The following is a 19,065-nucleotide window of genomic DNA, read 5'->3' on the forward strand; positions in this document are numbered from 1 at the left end:
ATTATTAGATTCCTGGTCAAATAAAATTTTACACGCAAAACACTTCAATTATCTCAACCAAACGTATGTTGACAAAATTAAGTCAAACAAATGGTTGAGTATTGGAGAGTTGAGCGCAGAAATAGAAGGATTTATGCTTGCAATTCAGGATAGAGTCATTAAGGTGAAACAGATGTGACAATTCCCATACAATCTATTTTTCAGCCACATTTGAAAACTACAGATAATATTTTATTTATTTTAGTACCGAAAAAATAATACTCGTAATGAGTTTATCGCGAACGAAAATTTCACTGTTCTATCACTTATAATAACAAAGTAATTAAATTAACAAAAGTAATTATTTTATGCGGGCACCGCCAGCCGAAATGTCCGAATCCGTGTTAGAAGGAGACAAACATATGTGCGAGCCATATGTTTCACGTGCACGCTATTAGCCCATTCCTACGGTGTTAAAGTGGTCAGTAAATTTGTAGTAAAAATGTCAATTTGCGCGGCTTGATTTGTTATTCTGATAGAATGTTCGTTTTGCTTTTTTACGAATGTTCCAGTATTACTCGTCGCAAGGAACATTTGCGGTTTTGGCACGCAGTAAAAAAGGCAAAATTAACTGTATAATAATTATAGTGAGAGCGGTTGTAATTATTTAGAACTTTCTTAAATCTGTAACTATCACTAGCTAGACGCCCGCCAATTCACATTCTCTCATTCATTCATTCAAAGCGGCCGCTACACAAAATAAATGGCAAATAAAGGATGAAAGTAGATTAAATGCTGTTGAAATGAGATCCCTGAGGCGTATAATAATAATAATAATAATAATTGGATAATTTGTAAAGCGCCGTTTTTGTGAAAAATCACCTCAAGGGCGTATGTGTGGTAAAACCATGTTTGATCGTGTGAGGAATGTGGAGATCCGCAAAGAGGGCAAGGCTGATGTAAGCGTAATGAGTAAGATTAAGAAAGGGACGCTTAGATGGTTTGGGCATGTAGAGCGAATGAGCGAAGATAGGAGTGTAAGGAGGATATATGATGCAAATGTGAATGGTAGCAGAAGTCGGGGACGCCCGAGGAAGACATGGCACGATCAAGTGAATCAGATACTCGAGTCGGGCCATGTCAAGAGTCAGAATAATAGAAGAGTATGTATGAGACGATGTATGAATGTGAATGAGGCAAGGAGTGTGTGCCAAGACCGAGCTGTTTGGCGGTCCGTCCTCTCTGCCTACCCCTGCGGGGAAACGGCGTGATGGTTATTTTTTATTTTTTTATTTTTTTATTTTTTTATAGTGAATACCTCACAAGAGTCCCAACTGCTCCCGTCTGGAGCCAGTGAGACTATGGCATCCCCAATTGGGGGATGTTGTGAGGCTGAAGGTAAGTGGGGAAGGGAAAGAGGAAGGTGGGGAAGTACCTGGCTATTCAGATCTAGTCACTAAACACGGCTTAAGCCATTTGGAGCAACGTTTCAATTCTGAATGGTGGTCTTACACCAGGGCGATACTGGTAGTATCTTCCACTCTGGAACGTGCCGCAAATATACTATATATTATTTTAATTAATTAATTGTGAAATAACACAAATCAATCAAATAAAATTTATTTGCGCACGCCGGGTTCGAACCCGCGACCTTCGGAATGGCAGTCCAATGCGTTACCACTGGACTATGCCGGCCGTCAAGTTTATTCAAGGTTAGTTAGTTAGTTAGTTATCTTTATGGTCCCTTTCAATTGGGTCCCAAATAACCGCCTCGGATTGGAGTGTTTCTAGGAACAAAAAAATTAGGTCCTGTGACCACAGTGTAGAAGCCATATTTTATTACGTATAGTCACTATGACTCTGCGCACGCACAACCACCAAACACGACGTCTCGAAGCGAACTGAAGTGAACCGAGTAGTGTGGGCAGAAACTTCGTGTTCGAACTTCGAGTCCTTTGACTCGGGCGCATTTACCGACAACAATCGGAAGTCGGGCGAAGCGAAGCGAAGATGACCGAAGCGAAGCGAAGTTCGTGCCCACACTATCGTATTCGGTCAACTTCGATCAACTTCGCGAGTAGTGTAGCTGGGCTACAACAGTCATTGTCTGCCGCGGTTTGAAGTGACTTTTTTCGATTTTGTACAGCATTGTTATTCCATAAAAATGAGGCGTGCCCTTTATAAGAATCATCAGTATTCCGGGAAAAGAGTGAGGGATGAAACGTCAGCACGGCGAATCGGAATACAGGTAAGTATTATGAAATTATTTCAAAATATTTTATTATTTTTTAAATATTTTCTCGGTACCTACCTAACTAACTAACCATCACGCTTGTTATTTTATGACCCATGTCGCTCGTTTGGTATAGGGTGATTCATATTTAATGTTGCTCAAAAATTATACTCCTTTAATGCCTTTATATTATATCTTTTAGTTCCCACAAACACTGGCGCGGAAATAAAGAAAACAAGTGTTCGAATGACGAGACCCCTAAAATTAATTTTTGTGGAGAAATCCAGGACTGCTTCTCTGTGAGAAAGATGATGAATTAATTGGACAAAGTAGACCAATTCAAGCTATCGGACAAAATATTAAAACAAACATTGAAAGAAAAAGGATCTTACAAAAAAAAGAAATATGGACAGAATATGTGAAAAGAATAAAAAATAAATAAATAAGTAAATAAAAAATCTTTTACTATCGTCGTTCCCGCCAGGCATCGTGAGTTCAATTCCACAGCTGGCTAATTCCTCCATCACGACCCAGGCAACGCTTTCCGCTTACTGTGATGGCAGTTTTACAACTAGTTTATGGACACCGTGTATAAGATATTTGTACAAAAAGTTTTTTTTTTCAATCACCTTTCTGCCCTATAGAGGATTTACTATTATTAACATGACATGTTTGTCATTTGTGAAAATAAAATATACCCATTTACAAAATACAAAAAGTTTTTTAATGTGAAAAGGCGACTTCATATGCACACTGTAGGCATCGTCTTTGTGGACACTCATATATTACGACGCACGTGGCGAGCTGATTTCAAAACAATGCCTATATTATTTAGATGCTTGATGTTACGTCGAGAGCCCTTTCTGACTTATGCATATGACAAATTTGTTTCTCCGTCTGGCAATTCTAACCACTTCGTTGGTTTGATGAATGCGCCCCATAGAAATGTAAGAAAATGTGTAACCTTTTGACTTATTCGCGAAATATTTGTGAGCAAGCATCCGCGCGAATACATGGTTACTATGTAGGTATATACCTACATCGCTTGGTATGATTATGTCCATTTAGCAAAAGCGGCCTTTAAAAAAAAGGTCCAGTTAACGCCAGCTCCCGGCACACATACCGTTGTTCCTAGCCGGCTCCTTTTATAAATTATTTAATCTTCCCAGGCATTGATTTAGTTTAGTGAATTGAACAAACCTCTATCTCGTGTCTCTTTCATACTCATGCGAAACATCGTAAATTTTTTGAAATGGAGTCTTTTTCGCAAATGGTTTTGGTTGGGTAAATAAAAATTTCCTGTACCAACGCGCGCGGAGCTGCGTGAAATGTCTTTTGGACGTATTTTTTGCAATGAAATTGTGTATTTTTCAGCCGTTTTCTACGATTATGTAATTATAGGTACCATAAAAATTTATACAGATTAATATTACTTATATACGTTCGCAAACCAATAATTCATCTCAATATTATAAAGCATAACGTGTTAAAAGTGTTTTATTAGACGATATTGAAAATAACACCATCTATCGGCGTAAAGTTTCGAAAAATGTTTTGAGATGGCCCTTAATACTAAAAATTATAGAAAGCATATAATCAAAGATACAAATCAAATTGATGATTTGTGTAGAAAATGTTTGGCTTTTCCGGAAACTATAGAACATATTATATCGGGATGTTCTATATTAGCACCGTCCGAGTATACATTTAGGCACAATCAAGTTTTAAAAATAATTCACCAAAATTTGGTAATTAAACATAACATGATTAACTGCCGTAATGTAGTACCATATTATGAATACGAACCAAATTCATTTTTAGAAAACGAATTTCATAAAATATATTATGATAAAACTATACTAACAGACCGAGCGATTAGTCATAATAGACCCGATATAGTTTTACATGACAAAATTAAAAAAATAACTTATATCATTGATGTTGCTATTCCAAATTCCTGTAATATTCAAAAATCTGTTAGTGAAAAAATAAGAAAATACACAGATTTAGGAAATGAAATAAAAAGAATTTGGCATTCTCAGACTATAAAAATATTACCATTCGTTATTTCGGCTACTGGCCTAGCTCTCTAATTAAAAATTTAGGCGTATTAGATCTATCAAAAAATTTATATATAAAGATGCAAAAGTCGGTCATTTTGAATACATGTAGGATAACAAAAGATTTTTTAAATATTTATGTTGAGGGATCAGTAGGATTTATAGGCCCTGTTAGAAGTTCTACCGAGCCGAACCCTCTGATATGAAAATATCTGGAGACGGTGAATTTTTTTTTCCCATTTGATATCTGGTGATTTGACGTGTTGTTGTTCTTGTATTGTTTTGTATTTATTTTACTTATATAATGCACTTACATAGTGTTGATTGACTAGCTGATCATTTGTGGAAAAGTGAGTGGAAGGGTTAAGTTTTTCCTTTGGGGAAGACTTAACCCGGACAACTAAATCGGAAGTTTATATAAATAATAATGTTTATTTCAGCTGGACAGAGCGGTGTGTGCAATGCTCTGCCTGCCATAAAAGTTTACATAATACATAAAAATAAAATGAATAAAGACATAAATGAAAATAAAAATAATAAATAAAAAATCAATACATTGATGTGCACATTAGGACTTTATGGTGGCTTGAGTGAAATTCTCCATCTCCGGTGTAGAGGCGCTCCCTGCCACTGGGCAACGGCCTGGACAAGAGTGTTGTCCGATCTCTGGTAGCGCTGACTCGTCCCGGCTATTCTGTGGCGCATCAAAGCAGCGAACCCATGCACCCTTCCTTCGGTGAACATCTGTGAGGCGCTGCATCGCCAGGGGAGGCCAAATAGGGCTCTGTATGCGTGGTTGTACTGTACTCGGAGTGTGTTCATGACGCCTTGTGTGTATGTCGTCCATAGCTCGCTAGTGTAGAAGCTCATACAATATGTTTGGAAAAGTTGCTTCTTCACCGGAGGACTGCATTTGTTGAATCTCCTGGCAAGCATATTAGCTCGCACACTCAGTACTCTTCTTTGACGTTCTATGTCTTTTTTATCATTTAGGTCATCGGTGATGACATGCCCCAAATATTTGATTTCGCTGCAAATTGTCAGGTTGGCCCCGCCGAGACGTATGGGTGGAATGACAGTGGGACCAGTATTTGCTTTAAATATCAGCAGGGATGACTTTTTAGCATTGTACATCAGCCCATGACTGTCAACGTAAGCTTCGCATATTGCCAGAAGTTTTCTCATCGCTCTTATCGATGGAGCTAGTATGACCATGTCATCTGCATAGCTAATATTGTTCATACATACCCCGGCAATATGGCATCCGATTCTTGTCGTATTTAGTGTTTTACTAAGTTCATCCATATACACGTTGAAAAGTACTGGGGACATTGAGCCTCCTTGTCTAACGCCGCACTTTAATTTGGCTGCTTCTGATAGGCTTTCATTCCATCTGACAAAGTTTTCCTGTTGGTTGTACCATGTTCTCAATATATTAACAATTTGTGGTGGAACTTGTCGTTCGGTCAGTTTTTTCCACAACGCATTATGACAAACCCTGTCAAAGGCTTTGCTTAAGTCTAGGAAGCATGCGTACACCGTTGTTTTTCTGGCTTTATAGTATTCGATTGTTTGTTTCATGCTATATATGGCCGTATCAGTAGAGCATCCAGCTTTGAAGCCCATTTGAGAGTCCTCTGTATTGAGCTTGTCTTCCGTTAAATTTAAGATGACCTTTTCGAAGATTCTTGCAATTATTGTGGCAAGAGATATGGGTCTGTAATTAACAGATGATGTCAAGTTCAACTGGCGGCTTTTTGGGATCGGTATTATTATTGTTTTGGACAGCTCTTTCGGAATGTGTCCGAGGCCGATCATGGCAGTGAAGAGAGAGGCAAGCAGTATTGTTAAATACTCCCCCGCATTCTTTACATGTTCTATCACTAGTCCATCGTGACCTGCAGATTTACCTCCTGCCATGTTGCGTATTGCTCGCTGGATCATCTCAGGTAATATGACGATGGACGGCTGTTGTTCTGGTTGATGCGTTGTTGTCTCAATCTCTTTAACCATTATTCGCGGTTGATCTGGTGCGGAGCAGAATGTATTTCTGAAAACTTCAGCAATATCTTTATTTACAGATTTTCCATCAATTTGGCTCGGTGCGGTGTATTTCGCCTTCAATACGGCATTGGTTTTATTCCAGAAAGATGAAAAATTCTTGCATTCAAAGCTGTTCGCTATTTTGTCCATTTTGTTCTGCTCAAAGCTTCTTTGACAATTCTTATATTTTTTCTTAAAAAGCAATCTGGTTTCTTTTCTAGCTTCCATGATGGGACCTTCAGTAGGTCGTCCATTCTGCAGCCAATTTATATGTGCATTTCTAGACGCTTCATAATATAAGGCAACCTGCTCATTCCAACCCGCTGTAGCCTTCCATTTTCTCCCATTTTTTGGCCTTCTCCCTATGTTAAACGCAGATATAGCTGAGTTACTCAATGCTTGTACAATGTTTTTGTATAGGTCATCGATTTGGGCTACATTCATCGTGGTGCTGTCATAAGTTTCTGTGTTGGTTCCATAAATTATCTGAAGTTGACCTATTGCAAATTGGGCATACCTGGAGTAGGACTGCACTTCTACATGACTTTTGGGCCGCCATCGACACGGATCCTCTACTTTTGTGTGACTTGCGGTATATGTGGGTAACCCATTAGTTCTTAGAGTGGTGTGCATTGGTCTATGATCAGACCAGTCGGACTTGTAGTCAATATACATATTTTCTATTGTATTGAGTACTGCCTGAGTCACTAGACAGTGGTCGAGCCACTTCGTGGTATTATGTGCATCGCTTACGTATGTGTAGGAGTCGAGCGGGAGTATGTCAACATCCGCAATTTGTAGGTTATATTCGGAGCAGAATGATTTAAGCTCACGTCCAAATGGCGAATTCATGTCGGCATTAAAGTCTCCCAGAATAATACAATTAGGGTTGTCTCTTTCCTCAATTATCGTGTGCATTTTTGATAGACAGGATAAATATTCCGGTAAATTATCAGTATTGTCCACTGGCATGTATACACTCATGACAAGTAATGTTCCAGTGTTGAGTGTGATATCAATCGCTATTATCCTGGGAGTTTCACAGTCGATTGTCACTGCCTTGAATGATTTCCTCCATAGTATAGCTAGTCCGCCATATGGTCGTCCTCGTAGTGGGCCATTAGAGACGTCTACCGCTGAGGTACCATAGCTCATGAATTCAGGGTGAATTTCGCTAAGAAAATCTAAATCAGTTGGTATAAGCCATGTCTCTTGCAATAGAATGATATCGTTTGTAATACACAGATCAGAAATAAATTTTTCTACTCTTTTTACAGATCGGCAATTGATCGAAGTGATGTTTAACTTATTCATTTTGTTTTGTTCCTTTCGTGGTTCGCTCGATAGCTTCTCTGTATCTTCTGAATACGATGCCTTGGGGCCAGAAATCGTGATTCATCACAGTTTTAATGTCGCTTTGCTGGATCATGATTTTAAATGTCCTGAATGGAGTTTCTTTGAAAGGTTTTAGGATTTCAACATTAATTACTTTTAAACCTTTATTTTCGCAAAATAATTTTACATCTTCTGTGTTTGTTTCAAGTGCGAAACGAGATACATATAGCCCTGTTGAAAGGTTTGCTATTTTTAAATTTCCTTCATTACTTCCTGTTCCACGATTATTTAAGAATCGCTTCTTGCGATGTTTATTCATAACGACCGTAAAACCATTGTTTACGTTTGACGCGTTTGACAGTGAACTGCTTCGGGCTGCTTCGGTTTTTTCCGGCTCTCTTCGGGCTTTCTCACCAACACTAGCATAAGTACGAGCATTTCGTTTAGATTTGCCGTCGTGAGCGGCTGTAGGTTGCGACAATATGTGCGTATTCTCGTGATTTGCATTGTTTTCGTTTGAAATGTCAAGAGAGTTTATGGAAGGACTCACAATTTTTGGTTGTGCATTAGAATTTGAGCATTCATGTGTGATATGGCTGACGGTTTCTTTGATTTGACTAAGTTCCTGCTTCAAGGCATTCATATCTAATATTGTTGCCTTTGCGGCAATTTCGGTTTTCAGTAATATTAAATCTTTAAGAAGTCTTGTAACGTCGACGTGGTCAAAAGTAACTGGTGGTAACTTGTTGAGATCACGGGCGACAAACGTAGGAAGTTGGTCTGGATCGGTTTCCTTCATGATTTTTATGATATCTTGCAATGTTTTCGTTATTTTGCCATCGCCTTTTCTCGTGATACGACGGCCAGGGACGGATTCTAACAGGAGGCAATTTAATTTGTATTCCACGAAGTTAGTTCGTATCTACGCAATGTATCAGGGATACCAACATAACAGTGACGTACCTAATGGCAGCTGATTGCCGCCGCATCGATTCGCGAAGTGAATTTTGGTTAACGCAATTGAAAATTTAAATTCATAATTTTCCGCCGCCCGAAATGCAAAAAGTTTTCTTTTATAGTAATTAAGGCGAATATGAAGTATTTTTCTAAAAAATATTCGTAATAAGCGTGTCAGGCCCTATCCAAAAATTACCAACCATTGTAACACTGAATCGTCTGAATTAAAATTAGTTTGTTTATTTACGAATGGTGTACCTTTTGGGATGGAGGGCCAAGAAGAGGTCCAGAGGCAGAAGGGGCTTTTCCACTATTGGTAGGCTTTCGTAATACTCCATCGCCGAAAGGGGATCTGTTTTTCTTACCGTATGATGCATAATTCGCTGATGAGCATGTCAAACCTAAGAGAAAAATAATAAAATATAATTTCAGTGAGGCTCGACTTCGAGGACAGCGATAAATCACTTCAAACTGGCCCTTGCCCTCCTGGGTACATGGGACACATGAATAATGCCTCCCACTACACAGGGTCGGCTCTGTGTAATAGGAGACAAGTGGAGCAATCCGCCCCGGGCGCCGAATTGCCAAGGCGCCAAGTAGCTAAGGCGATGATAATACGTAACACCTAATACAGCGCCTTTGAGGTTTTTACTAGCGCCAGTTGCCGTTTGGCTTAGGACCGGCCTTGCCACTTCATAATAGTTCGATGGTCATTTCAATTTTATGTAACATAGCCGGTTAAAATCAATAAACAATTTTAGTTCTGGGGAACATTAAGGTGCAAGATATTTTTCATTAAAAAACAAACAAACCTTTCTGTAATTGAGAATAAATTAAGATATGAGGAGAAGACTTGATAGTCCGCAGACTATTTCCAGCCAAACCCGCGAACCGGAACATTTCAAAAGACGTATGGAAGAAGGTGTGGTTTAACAAAAGTGTTATTCAAATAAGCATTTTCTTGCTAAATGATCGGAAATAAAACTATTTTTTATCGATCTGTTACATTCGAAATCCGCAGATCCGAAGTTCACATACACATTTTCAGGTTATGTGTCTGTTGTCTATGAAAGAAAATATGAATATGCATAGACAAACGTCAAATGTCCGTAAATTTGAATCAGATGTTTTCTATTGCAGGAAATAATAATGTTAAAATTGGTGCTTACTTTCTTATACAGTGGCAATACTTTTTTTAAATGTCATCTTCGAGTATGTCTTCGAGATTCGAGGTTAATATTGACAAATAATAATAACCTCTGTCAATTAGATAAACTGTAAAAACCATTTAAATGGCACTGAATTATTGCTTTCGTTCAGCTCCCACAATTTGCAAAATAACTGAAAGATGTTGTTACCCTGTAACAATTACGAAAATGAAATACTCTTTCAAGACTATGAAGCGACCGGATCCAGAAAAATTGAAATATCCTGTACAAAAAGACAAAGGTGTATCGACGGCCGTTCAGATTGTCCAAAGAATTAAACTATCTGGCGCCATTTCAGTGGCCGATTATATGAAAGAGGTCTTGACAAACCCCATGGCGGGCTATTACATGAATAGGGATGTTTTCGGGGCTGCCGGAGACTTCATTACCTCCCCTGAAATTAGCCAGATATTTGGTGACGTTTTGGGAGTTTGGCTGATCAGTGAATGGGAGAAACTCTCAATGCCAAAACCGCTACAAATCGTTGAGTTTGGACCAGGGAGAGGTACTCTTTTATCAGACATCATGAAAGTAAGTACTGATGATTTACATTTACACATTTGGGAAACTTTACCGACAGCTTGTGTCAAGAAGAGAGTATATCAGAACTTATTGTTGGACTCCAATATATCTACACAAAAACATATTTATAGCAATATGATGAAAGCGAAAGATGCTTTATAGCTCACCCTGGGTCGATCATGAATAACTCGCTCATTGAAACCCGCCAAAGAGCGACCGGGTTATTTTTTCATCAGCACCCAAATCTCGCGTCCCACTCTCACGACCTACTCTCGCGACCCGGATGCCAGGTACGGGAGCGGCGAGATGAGCGCACGTAGATTGTCAGCACACAACAAAATAATTACCCTCATTCTTTCCCTAGTTCTTGAAGAGACCCATGTTGTAGGAGGCAGAAAACACAGAGGCCAGCAAATCGTTCCACAGCCGAGCTATTGAACTCAAGAACGAGTTGTAAAAACGACCCTTTCTCGTGTGACAAATTTCACCCGTGTACAAATGCTGGGCACGCGTTTGGCGTGTTGGTGCCGAAGGGATCAATGACGCTAGTTCCTCGGAGCTTCTTCCATTGAATAAATGGTAGAACATATGTTTTAGTAAATGGAATTAGCCAGTGCCAAATCTACCTTCACTTTAGCTTTCAAGCTATATTTATAGAAGGTATCTGAAGGTGGACCTCGCAGACTAAAGCCTGCTTATAAACATTGAGGCCTATAAGCTTAGCTTTTTGTTAAATCTGTCTGGCTTTATCTATATTTCAATTGTTTAATGACTAGACTTGGAATGATATATTTCTCCTCTCCCACTCATATTTAAATGATTTTTTTTTTAATAATATTATAAAATTTGTTTTTATTTATTTTCAGATAACAACCCAAGTCGAATTGAACAAAGACAATATGAGCATCCATCTTATAGAAGTATCTCCCACGATGCAACGGTTACAGGGAGACAGGTTATGCTTGTCTTATACCACAAAGGATGACTTACCTCACTATGCGGAGGTGATTTAACTCTTCCATTCATCGTGTGGTTAAAACTAATAATTAATATAATACTGGTGTAGTGACAAATCACGGACTCCTATGCAATCTAGTACTTCTTCACAACTTATATATATCAATCAAGTATGTAATACAAACAAAATGACAATTCAAAACACATGCAAAAAGTGATACAAAGTCATGAAAAGTGATGAAACAAAAACCAGGTTAAATAGGTAACTGTTAAACCTAGTTTTTGTTTCATCACTTTTAATGACTCTAAACCACTTTTTAAATGTGTGTTGAATTTTCATTTTGATGAAATATCATGGAACCGTTTTTACCCGTTCATACGCAATATGAATTTGATAATTCAATCCAATATTGTATTTGTATGACTTACTTGAAAGAATTTCGTTTGTATACGGACAAATCTATTTATTCATATTCATATTGCGTACGTGCGCAGACAAATAATTCATCTTAATATTTTAAAGCATAATTTGCAAAAAGTGTTTTTCCTAAAATAGTTAAATTAGCGCCATTTACGAATTTTTTTATGTATACACTAAAATAGGTTTTTTGGCAAGTTTTTTTTTTTTTCTTTTGCCTATTTTAGGTTCTTAGTTTGGGTTAAATAAAGTTAGAAAAAACTCACCTTTAAACAATCACATCAATAACAATTGCCGCCAAGTTAACAATCAATTTTAATTTTGGCAGAATAACTATTATTTTGCATTATTTTTCATTTCCGGTGACTTAAATTTGTTTAAACTGATACAAAGTGTTTTTGAAATAATTTGTAAATGTGTTCAGTTATTCTGAATATTTACCACAGTTTCTACAAAACACATTGTGTTAAAACATGCCGCGTGAGACGTGCATTCTATATAGGCAAATAAGCACTGCCTACCCTACCTTAGTCGCATTAAAATATTAAATTTTATAAAATTGTATCAATCACTCTTTGATTTCAAAAATATGTCCAAAGTTACAGCCAAGCATCCGCCCAACCATTATAAGCATCAAAAGCTGTAACTAACTGTGCAAAATATTCAATTGTTGACTGTATTCTACAAAAAAATTGATGTATTCAAAATGTGCGTTCAAGGGAAGACTCGTTTGTGTTAGTGTCGAAAAAGGCCATGCCATTCAGTACATATCAAAAATGTATCAATCTGTTGGTACTGTTGTGTATTAATTAGTCCATTTACCAACGAAACAAAAACATTTTATGTTGGCATTCTTTCATGCAATTGTGCAGAAGAAAAAAAGTTATTTGAATTTTTAGACATTCAGTATTTGGCTTGTAATATAATACAAGAAGTGGTTATATTTGATTGGTAATCCTAATCGACTAATCACCTTATCCATTCTTAGTGAAAACTTTCCATGTCTGTAGATAGTGAGATGTAAATGAATATCAATTGATTTGCTGTTTTTCCTATTGCCTTCCCTGGTTAAAAACTCTGTATACGCGAATGGAGATGGGATAGATTGCTTTGAAATAGTCGGTAGCATTGCAAAGGGTGTTTTTCATAAAGAGGCACTACAAATTATTCATTTATAAAAATATGTATTAGGGTCACAGCTGTGAATTTTTCGAATCTTTCATAATCCTTTATTTCGTAAGTTTTACAATGTTTGCTTTACATTTTTGCAGGGAGAGACAGTCAGTGGTGTCAAAGTTTATTGGTACAAGGATTTGAAAAACGTGCCAAAGAATTTCAGCCTTTACATTGCCCATGAATTTTTCGATGCTCTGCCTATCCATAGATTTAAGGTAGGTACAACAATTTATTTATTTAATTTATGAAACCATACTTAGACATTGATTCAATATTATTTTCCTCCGAAATCAATTAATTAATTAATTAATCGAAATTAGATTTAGGAAACGAAATAAAAAGAATTTGGCATTCTCAGACTATAAAAATATTACCATTCGTTATTTCGGCTACTGGCATTATACCTAGCTCTCTCATTAAAAATTTAGGCGTATTAGATCTATCAAAAAATTTATATATAAAGATGCAAAAGTCGGTCATTTTGAATACATGTAGGATAACGAAAGATTTTTTAAATATTTATGTTGAGGGATCAGTAGGATTTATAGGCCCTGTTAGAAGTACTACCGAGCCGAACCCTCTGATATGAAAATATCTGGAGACGGTGAATTTTTTTTTCCCATTTGATCTCTGGTGAGTTGACGTGTTGTTGTTCTTGTATTGTTTTGTATTTATTTTGCTTATATAATGCACTTACATAATGTTGATTGACTAGCTGATCATTTGTGGAAAAGTGAGTGGAAGGGTTAAGTTTTTCCTTTGGGGAAGATTTAACCCGGACAACTAAATCGGAAGTTTAAAAAAAATTAACCATAGATATGCATACATATTACGTTACAGTATTTTTTTTTTCAAATAAGGAATTATACTATTATTTTTTGTCCAAAGAAATATCATCATCTAAATAAAATGAAATATCAATGACAATTCTCTGGTAGGCACCATAATATTTATTATTCTGATCTGACAGCTTGTAGTAGGATCCACGATCATGCAATGAACTCTGCCAGAATAAAATGCTACTATCCTAAGGCAAATAGTCCAGTTAAAACAGAACTTCGCTATGCTCAGTCAAAAATCTTTGATGCGGTTACCTCTCTGATTAAATCCGTGTGGGGCACACTCTCGTCCAGGCTGTCGCCCAGTGGTACAGCATGCCTCTGCTTTCCTCAAGCCACTTTATTACAAGTCCTAAATGTACACATATATGCAATTTTCTTTTTTGGATTATTGTTTTTTATGTCATCATGTTTTTTTTAATATTTTCTTTTATAATTTTATAACATAACCGATTGGGGTAGGTCTAAGTCCTTATAATTGTACCTTTTAAACAATGGTACTTTAATGGAGCCTGTTCTAAGCACGTACACGAGAGCACCCGTTCACAGTTGATGTTGGCTTCATAACAACGGGTCGCTTCTTCGACTCGTTTCTGTGTAAGACTACTCGTACGTGGAACGAGTTACCGACATCTGTTTTTCCTCCTTCATATAATCTGGGCTTCTTCAAGACTCGCATTAATAAATCCCTCCCTACAGCCCCTATCTTAACCTTCCTCACAGCGCTGCCCAACTGTGTGTGACATAGCTCTCCTGCCTGTACATTGTACAGTCAGGGGCGCTCTTGTGGGATGTCACATTTTATATGATTTAGAATTTTGTCATTTAGAAAACAGACAACGGCTGGAGAGAGATCCTCATCGACCTAGACCCCGCCTCAACAGACCCCGATAACCCTAAACTCCGCTACGTTCTATCCCGCGAAGAGACGAGGGCCTGCAAGCTCTACATCCAGGCAGTCCTCGGAGACTCCTCGCCGGAGCAGCTGGAGGTCAGTCCGCAAGGGCTGAGCATCGCCAAGGAGCTGGCCGCCCGGGTGGAGGAACATGGGGGCATTGCTCTGATTGTGGATTATGGACACGATGGCACCAAGACTGACACATTTAGGGTAAGAAGCCTCCGATCCAATACATCACCTTCCACTACTCATTTTTCACTTTCTACTGTAATTTAAAAAAATTACCTATTTTTATTCTTTTTTGCAGGCATTTAGAAAACACAAGCAAACCGACCCCCTGAAGGATGTGGGGACGTCAGACCTAACGGCCGATGTGGATTTCAACCAGCTGCGGAGGGCGGCGGCACAAGCCAAGGTCCTTGGGCCCGTCACACAGCAGCAGTTCTTGGAGGCAGCCTTCGCTAACGTCAGACAAGAGGTTGCTAAATAATTAAATATTGCAGGCTGCTCCATGTTAGATGCCAGTGCTAAACAATTAAATATATGGGGCCCCGAAGGGAACGCTGGTGCTACATTCGTCGTACAAAACAGAGCCCTCTTGTTTCACAAGGGGGGGCAAAATAAGACGGGAAGCAGGTTTCAGTGTCAGCTCAGTCAATTCACGGCTAGCTCAAGGCACTATATTGACTTGTCCAAGGCCAGGGAACAGCTATCTCATTCTGATTACTTCACTCAAGTTGGGACGGGGATCGTTAAAGACAACAGAATGATATGCAACAAGTGTATATTATGGTATACATTAACACAATGGAACACAGAACAATTCGAGGTTATACAAGGGGTACATGGATTCTATACTAATTCTCGCCTAACCTCTCTCACTCCTGGTGAATTAAAGAGAAAATCGGCACGGATATGTTGTCAGAGCAGGGAGGGAATTAAATGATTTCGGCTTACTTGGTGTGATCGTGGCCATTTGACAGTGTATCAGAATTCTGACTCAGCATTTTAGCCCTTTTAGCCAGATTCTTAGCAGGATCCAGCCAGAAGTTCATCCATCAAAGGCTAGTGACTTTAATATCAACACTATTTTAACTGATTTAGTTTTCGTGTAACGCGAGAGGCCAGCGCGTTGCACACGTCCGGTGACTAGCAGCTTTTGTACTCGAAATGGGGGGAATCAACTCCTCAGCTCGATGGCTTGCATGCATGGTTAATTCCTATCATTTTAAAATGGTTACATCCATCTGAATAGGGCAAACTCGGGTCGGGTGTTAACCTCCCCTTTCATGGGGAGTGAATTAGTTTCGCTGTTGGCCTGCCGAAAAGGATGCAACGTTGTGGGTGCAATACTTCTTACTAGGTCATCTCATTATCTCATTTATTTATTTTTCAATAAAATATACAGTTTTTTAGATATTGGCTGTGATGCTTAACATCTTTGGATTGAACATTTCTTCAAAGTGCCAAATATACAGTTAGGTGTCAGTTTTCACATTATTATTTTAGCGTATACTCATTTTTTGATGTTGATATTTATTTCCTGGTCATAATTACGACCAATTTCCCGTAATTTAGTCCGACGTTGTCAGAAATGGTAATTTTGAACTCGTAATTATGCTCCTTTGCTTTGATTGGCTGTAGGTTTTGGCCATTGAGAGTTCACATTCCATCCGGTGAGTAGTGGACGGGAGACAACTTAAATACTGAGGCAGTTCTTTAGCGGTTGTAATTTCCTCGTCTGGTGGCTCCGGGTGAAGAGATAGATGTTTATTTATATGTGTTTCAGAATCTATTATTTTAACAATACATAATACTTTGTATTTGATAGTTAATTTGAAAAAATAAATTTTATGTGTTGGCGACACGGTTTCTAAAGATTTCGGAGTCTGGGTGTTTTGCTACGCCCTCTCAATTTTATGTAAATATAAATTTTATTTTAAAATTTTTGCATATTTCTGGACACGTATGATACAATTAGGATATTTGGTGTCTGACAAAAAATGATAAACATCTAAAAAAAAACAGCTTTACATTTCAAGCGCCAATATGTTTGAATATAAATAGAATCCAACTAAATTGACACTTATTTGTGAAGGGTCATTGTTCCACATTGCCTGAAAATAAAAAGTAGCGTATAATTTCTGAGTGGTAGTGAGAATTATTTATTTTCATGTGACAGCATAAAGAACTTATGCAGATATCTGCAACAATGTCAAAATCGCCCCCGATTCAAAAGTCACCCCATCCTACAGTATTTATTTATTTAGAATTAACGACACAAGTTTGATAGATTCCCCAATCTTAACAAACGGACTGCAATCTTTATAGCACAGGCGTCAGGTAGGTATGCTGTCCTTGTTCTATCGGTATTACAATGGAAGATGTTCTGAGGAACTAGCGTCATTGATCCCTTCGGCACCGGTGTGTAGTCGGGATACACGCCAAACGCGCGCCCAACATTTGTACATAGTTGACACTTGTCACATGAGAACGGGTCGCTTCTACGATTCGTTCTTAAGTTCAACAGCTCGGCTGTGGAACGAACTGCCGGCCTCTGTGTTTCCTCCCTCCTACAACATGGGACTCTTCAAGACCCATGTTCACTCCTTCCTCTCCACAAAAAGACCCTCCACACAGCATCCCCAAAGATGACATAGGCCCTGAGGGAAATTATTTTCTTCAGGGCCTCCTGTGTGGAGTTAATATAAAAAAAATTAAAAAAAAAACAAGTGAAAGAAATTAAGAAGAAAAAAAAATCTTGTTTTGCAGTGACCTTGTTAAAATATACACTGCTAAAATTACAATTAAAATTAGTACAGCTTTATACTTCAATAGAGGCATATTAAAAACATCAGCTAACAGTATAAGAGTTATCAATGGTGTGTAATCTATTTATAACAGAATTGTAGCCTGAAATAGAAGTATAATTAAGTATAACTTGATATTATTAGTATTCTGGTATTATAATAATTGGTAATGTTGTTATTATTTGCAGATGATTTTGAAGAACGCCAAGCCAGAGGAGCAAGAAATCTTTAAATCTGGCTATGACATGCTGACAAATTCCGCCAAGATGGGGGAAGTTTTTAAGTTCATGGCAATATTTCCCTCCATATCCAAAGAGCACTATGAAAGATATCCTGTTTTAGGTTTTCCTAAACCTGAGAAATGAACTTTAAACCTTGACTAGAAGAAAAATAAATTAAATTACTATTATGTTATTTTATTTGCTCGTGTTTTATTTTTTATAGCTAACCCCTCAAGTCTCTGGCATATTGACCATTATACTTCTCAAAGATGCTGTCAGAAAGTCGGAGATTTTGTGGTTATATCTGCTTCTTGATAAAATCCATAATATCATTCATGTATACAACACCTGTAGGGGTTGTTTTAGAAGAGATGTGATATGACACAATGTACATTTACGTATTTTAGTCCGGGACGAGATACGTAGATACAGGTCAGTGGCTGAGTTGGCATCGCGTCTGGGTCCCACCCAGGTGTAGTGTGTTCAATTCCTCGGCTGGCTAAGCACCAGCAATGACACAAGCAATGTTTTCCGCTTACTGTGATGGCAGTAGGAGATTTTAAAATATTGTTAGGTTATTCGTAACCTGGGAATGTTTCATTCTTTGAAAAAAAAAGTATGAATTCTGTTTATATATGTCACAGTGCAAACACTTCTTGATAGTGCCAAAATTAAAAGCGATAGCCGGTTAAAAAAATATATTTGGATTTTCATTATTTTTAAATTCCTGGATTACGTATATACCTGACAATATTTGAAAATCTCCGACTACCACCATAGCAGTGGCGGTTCGTGGTCTTTTTAACAGGGGGTTCAGAAATTCAAGAGAAGATAAACATATCTAATTAAAATTTACTTACTGCTGTCCTTCGTCAAATAGTCGAATACGGCAGCAGTCACACAACTTAAATAAAGTTAGTGGGAGGGGTACCTACATATTATTGTTTTTAAATCACTTTACACTAGACACAATTATTAGATAATGAGAAAAGTTTTATAGGAATTAAATTATATTTATAATTATTAATAAAGGAAAGATCGTTTACTCCAATTTTACACCACGATGGGTCGCCTCCAAAAACTAAACAGGGGAAGCAAAATAACCGATCGGTTTCCTCGCAACCACATAACCAAGTACACTTCGCGTACCACTCACGTTTAAAAACTCGAGTGAAGATTTCTCGGTTTTCGCGGCACAAACCTGGTTTAATGAGAGGTCAGGACGCGGAGGCCCTTTATTTTTAATTTCCAACCTTTTTTCATAAGTATTGGCGTTATTTTTTTATATAGACAACACTGTATTCCGCCATTGTATAAAAAAATTATGACAAAATATTCGCGACAATCAATAAACGCAAACGCATAAATAAACATATACGCAAACGCTTTCAATTTGAAATCCGAAAGAA

The 19,065-nt window shown here is 37.8% G+C and overlaps 2 protein-coding genes across 3 annotated transcripts in view; one reads left to right on the forward strand and one right to left on the reverse strand.

Moving 5' to 3' along the window:
- LOC149413548 (apoptosis-inducing factor 1, mitochondrial-like) overlaps positions 1 to 9,679 on the reverse strand; it is a 34,661-nt gene extending 24,982 nt beyond the window's left edge. For both annotated transcript variants that reach the window (XM_089644484.1, XM_089644483.1), the window contains exons 1-2: positions 9,420 to 9,679; positions 8,866 to 9,008 (exon numbers count right to left, since the gene is read on the reverse strand). In XM_089644484.1, the coding sequence (XP_089500610.1) occupies positions 8,866 to 9,008; positions 9,420 to 9,507 (231 nt within the window). In that variant the 5' untranslated portion in view covers positions 9,508 to 9,679. The remainder of the gene's footprint in view (positions 1 to 8,865; positions 9,009 to 9,419) is intronic.
- Positions 9,680 to 9,814: 135 nt separating this feature from the next.
- Positions 9,815 to 17,881, forward strand: LOC149413549 (protein arginine methyltransferase NDUFAF7 homolog, mitochondrial-like). The gene is made up of 6 exons (XM_089644369.1): positions 9,815 to 10,346; positions 11,204 to 11,341; positions 12,984 to 13,103; positions 14,557 to 14,835; positions 14,933 to 15,103; positions 17,624 to 17,881. The coding sequence occupies exons 1-6, from the start codon at positions 9,900 to 9,902 to the stop codon at positions 17,798 to 17,800; spliced, it is 1,332 nt and encodes a 443-aa protein (XP_089500495.1). The 5' UTR covers positions 9,815 to 9,899; the 3' UTR covers positions 17,801 to 17,881.
- The last annotated feature ends 1,184 nt before the right edge of the window (positions 17,882 to 19,065 follow it).

The sequence above is a fragment of the Hesperophylax consimilis genome, chromosome 21, assembly GCF_061612785.1.
Source record: "Hesperophylax consimilis isolate HC1 chromosome 21, BYU_Hcon_1.0, whole genome shotgun sequence".
NCBI classification, from domain to species: Eukaryota; Metazoa; Arthropoda; class Insecta; order Trichoptera; family Limnephilidae; genus Hesperophylax; species Hesperophylax consimilis.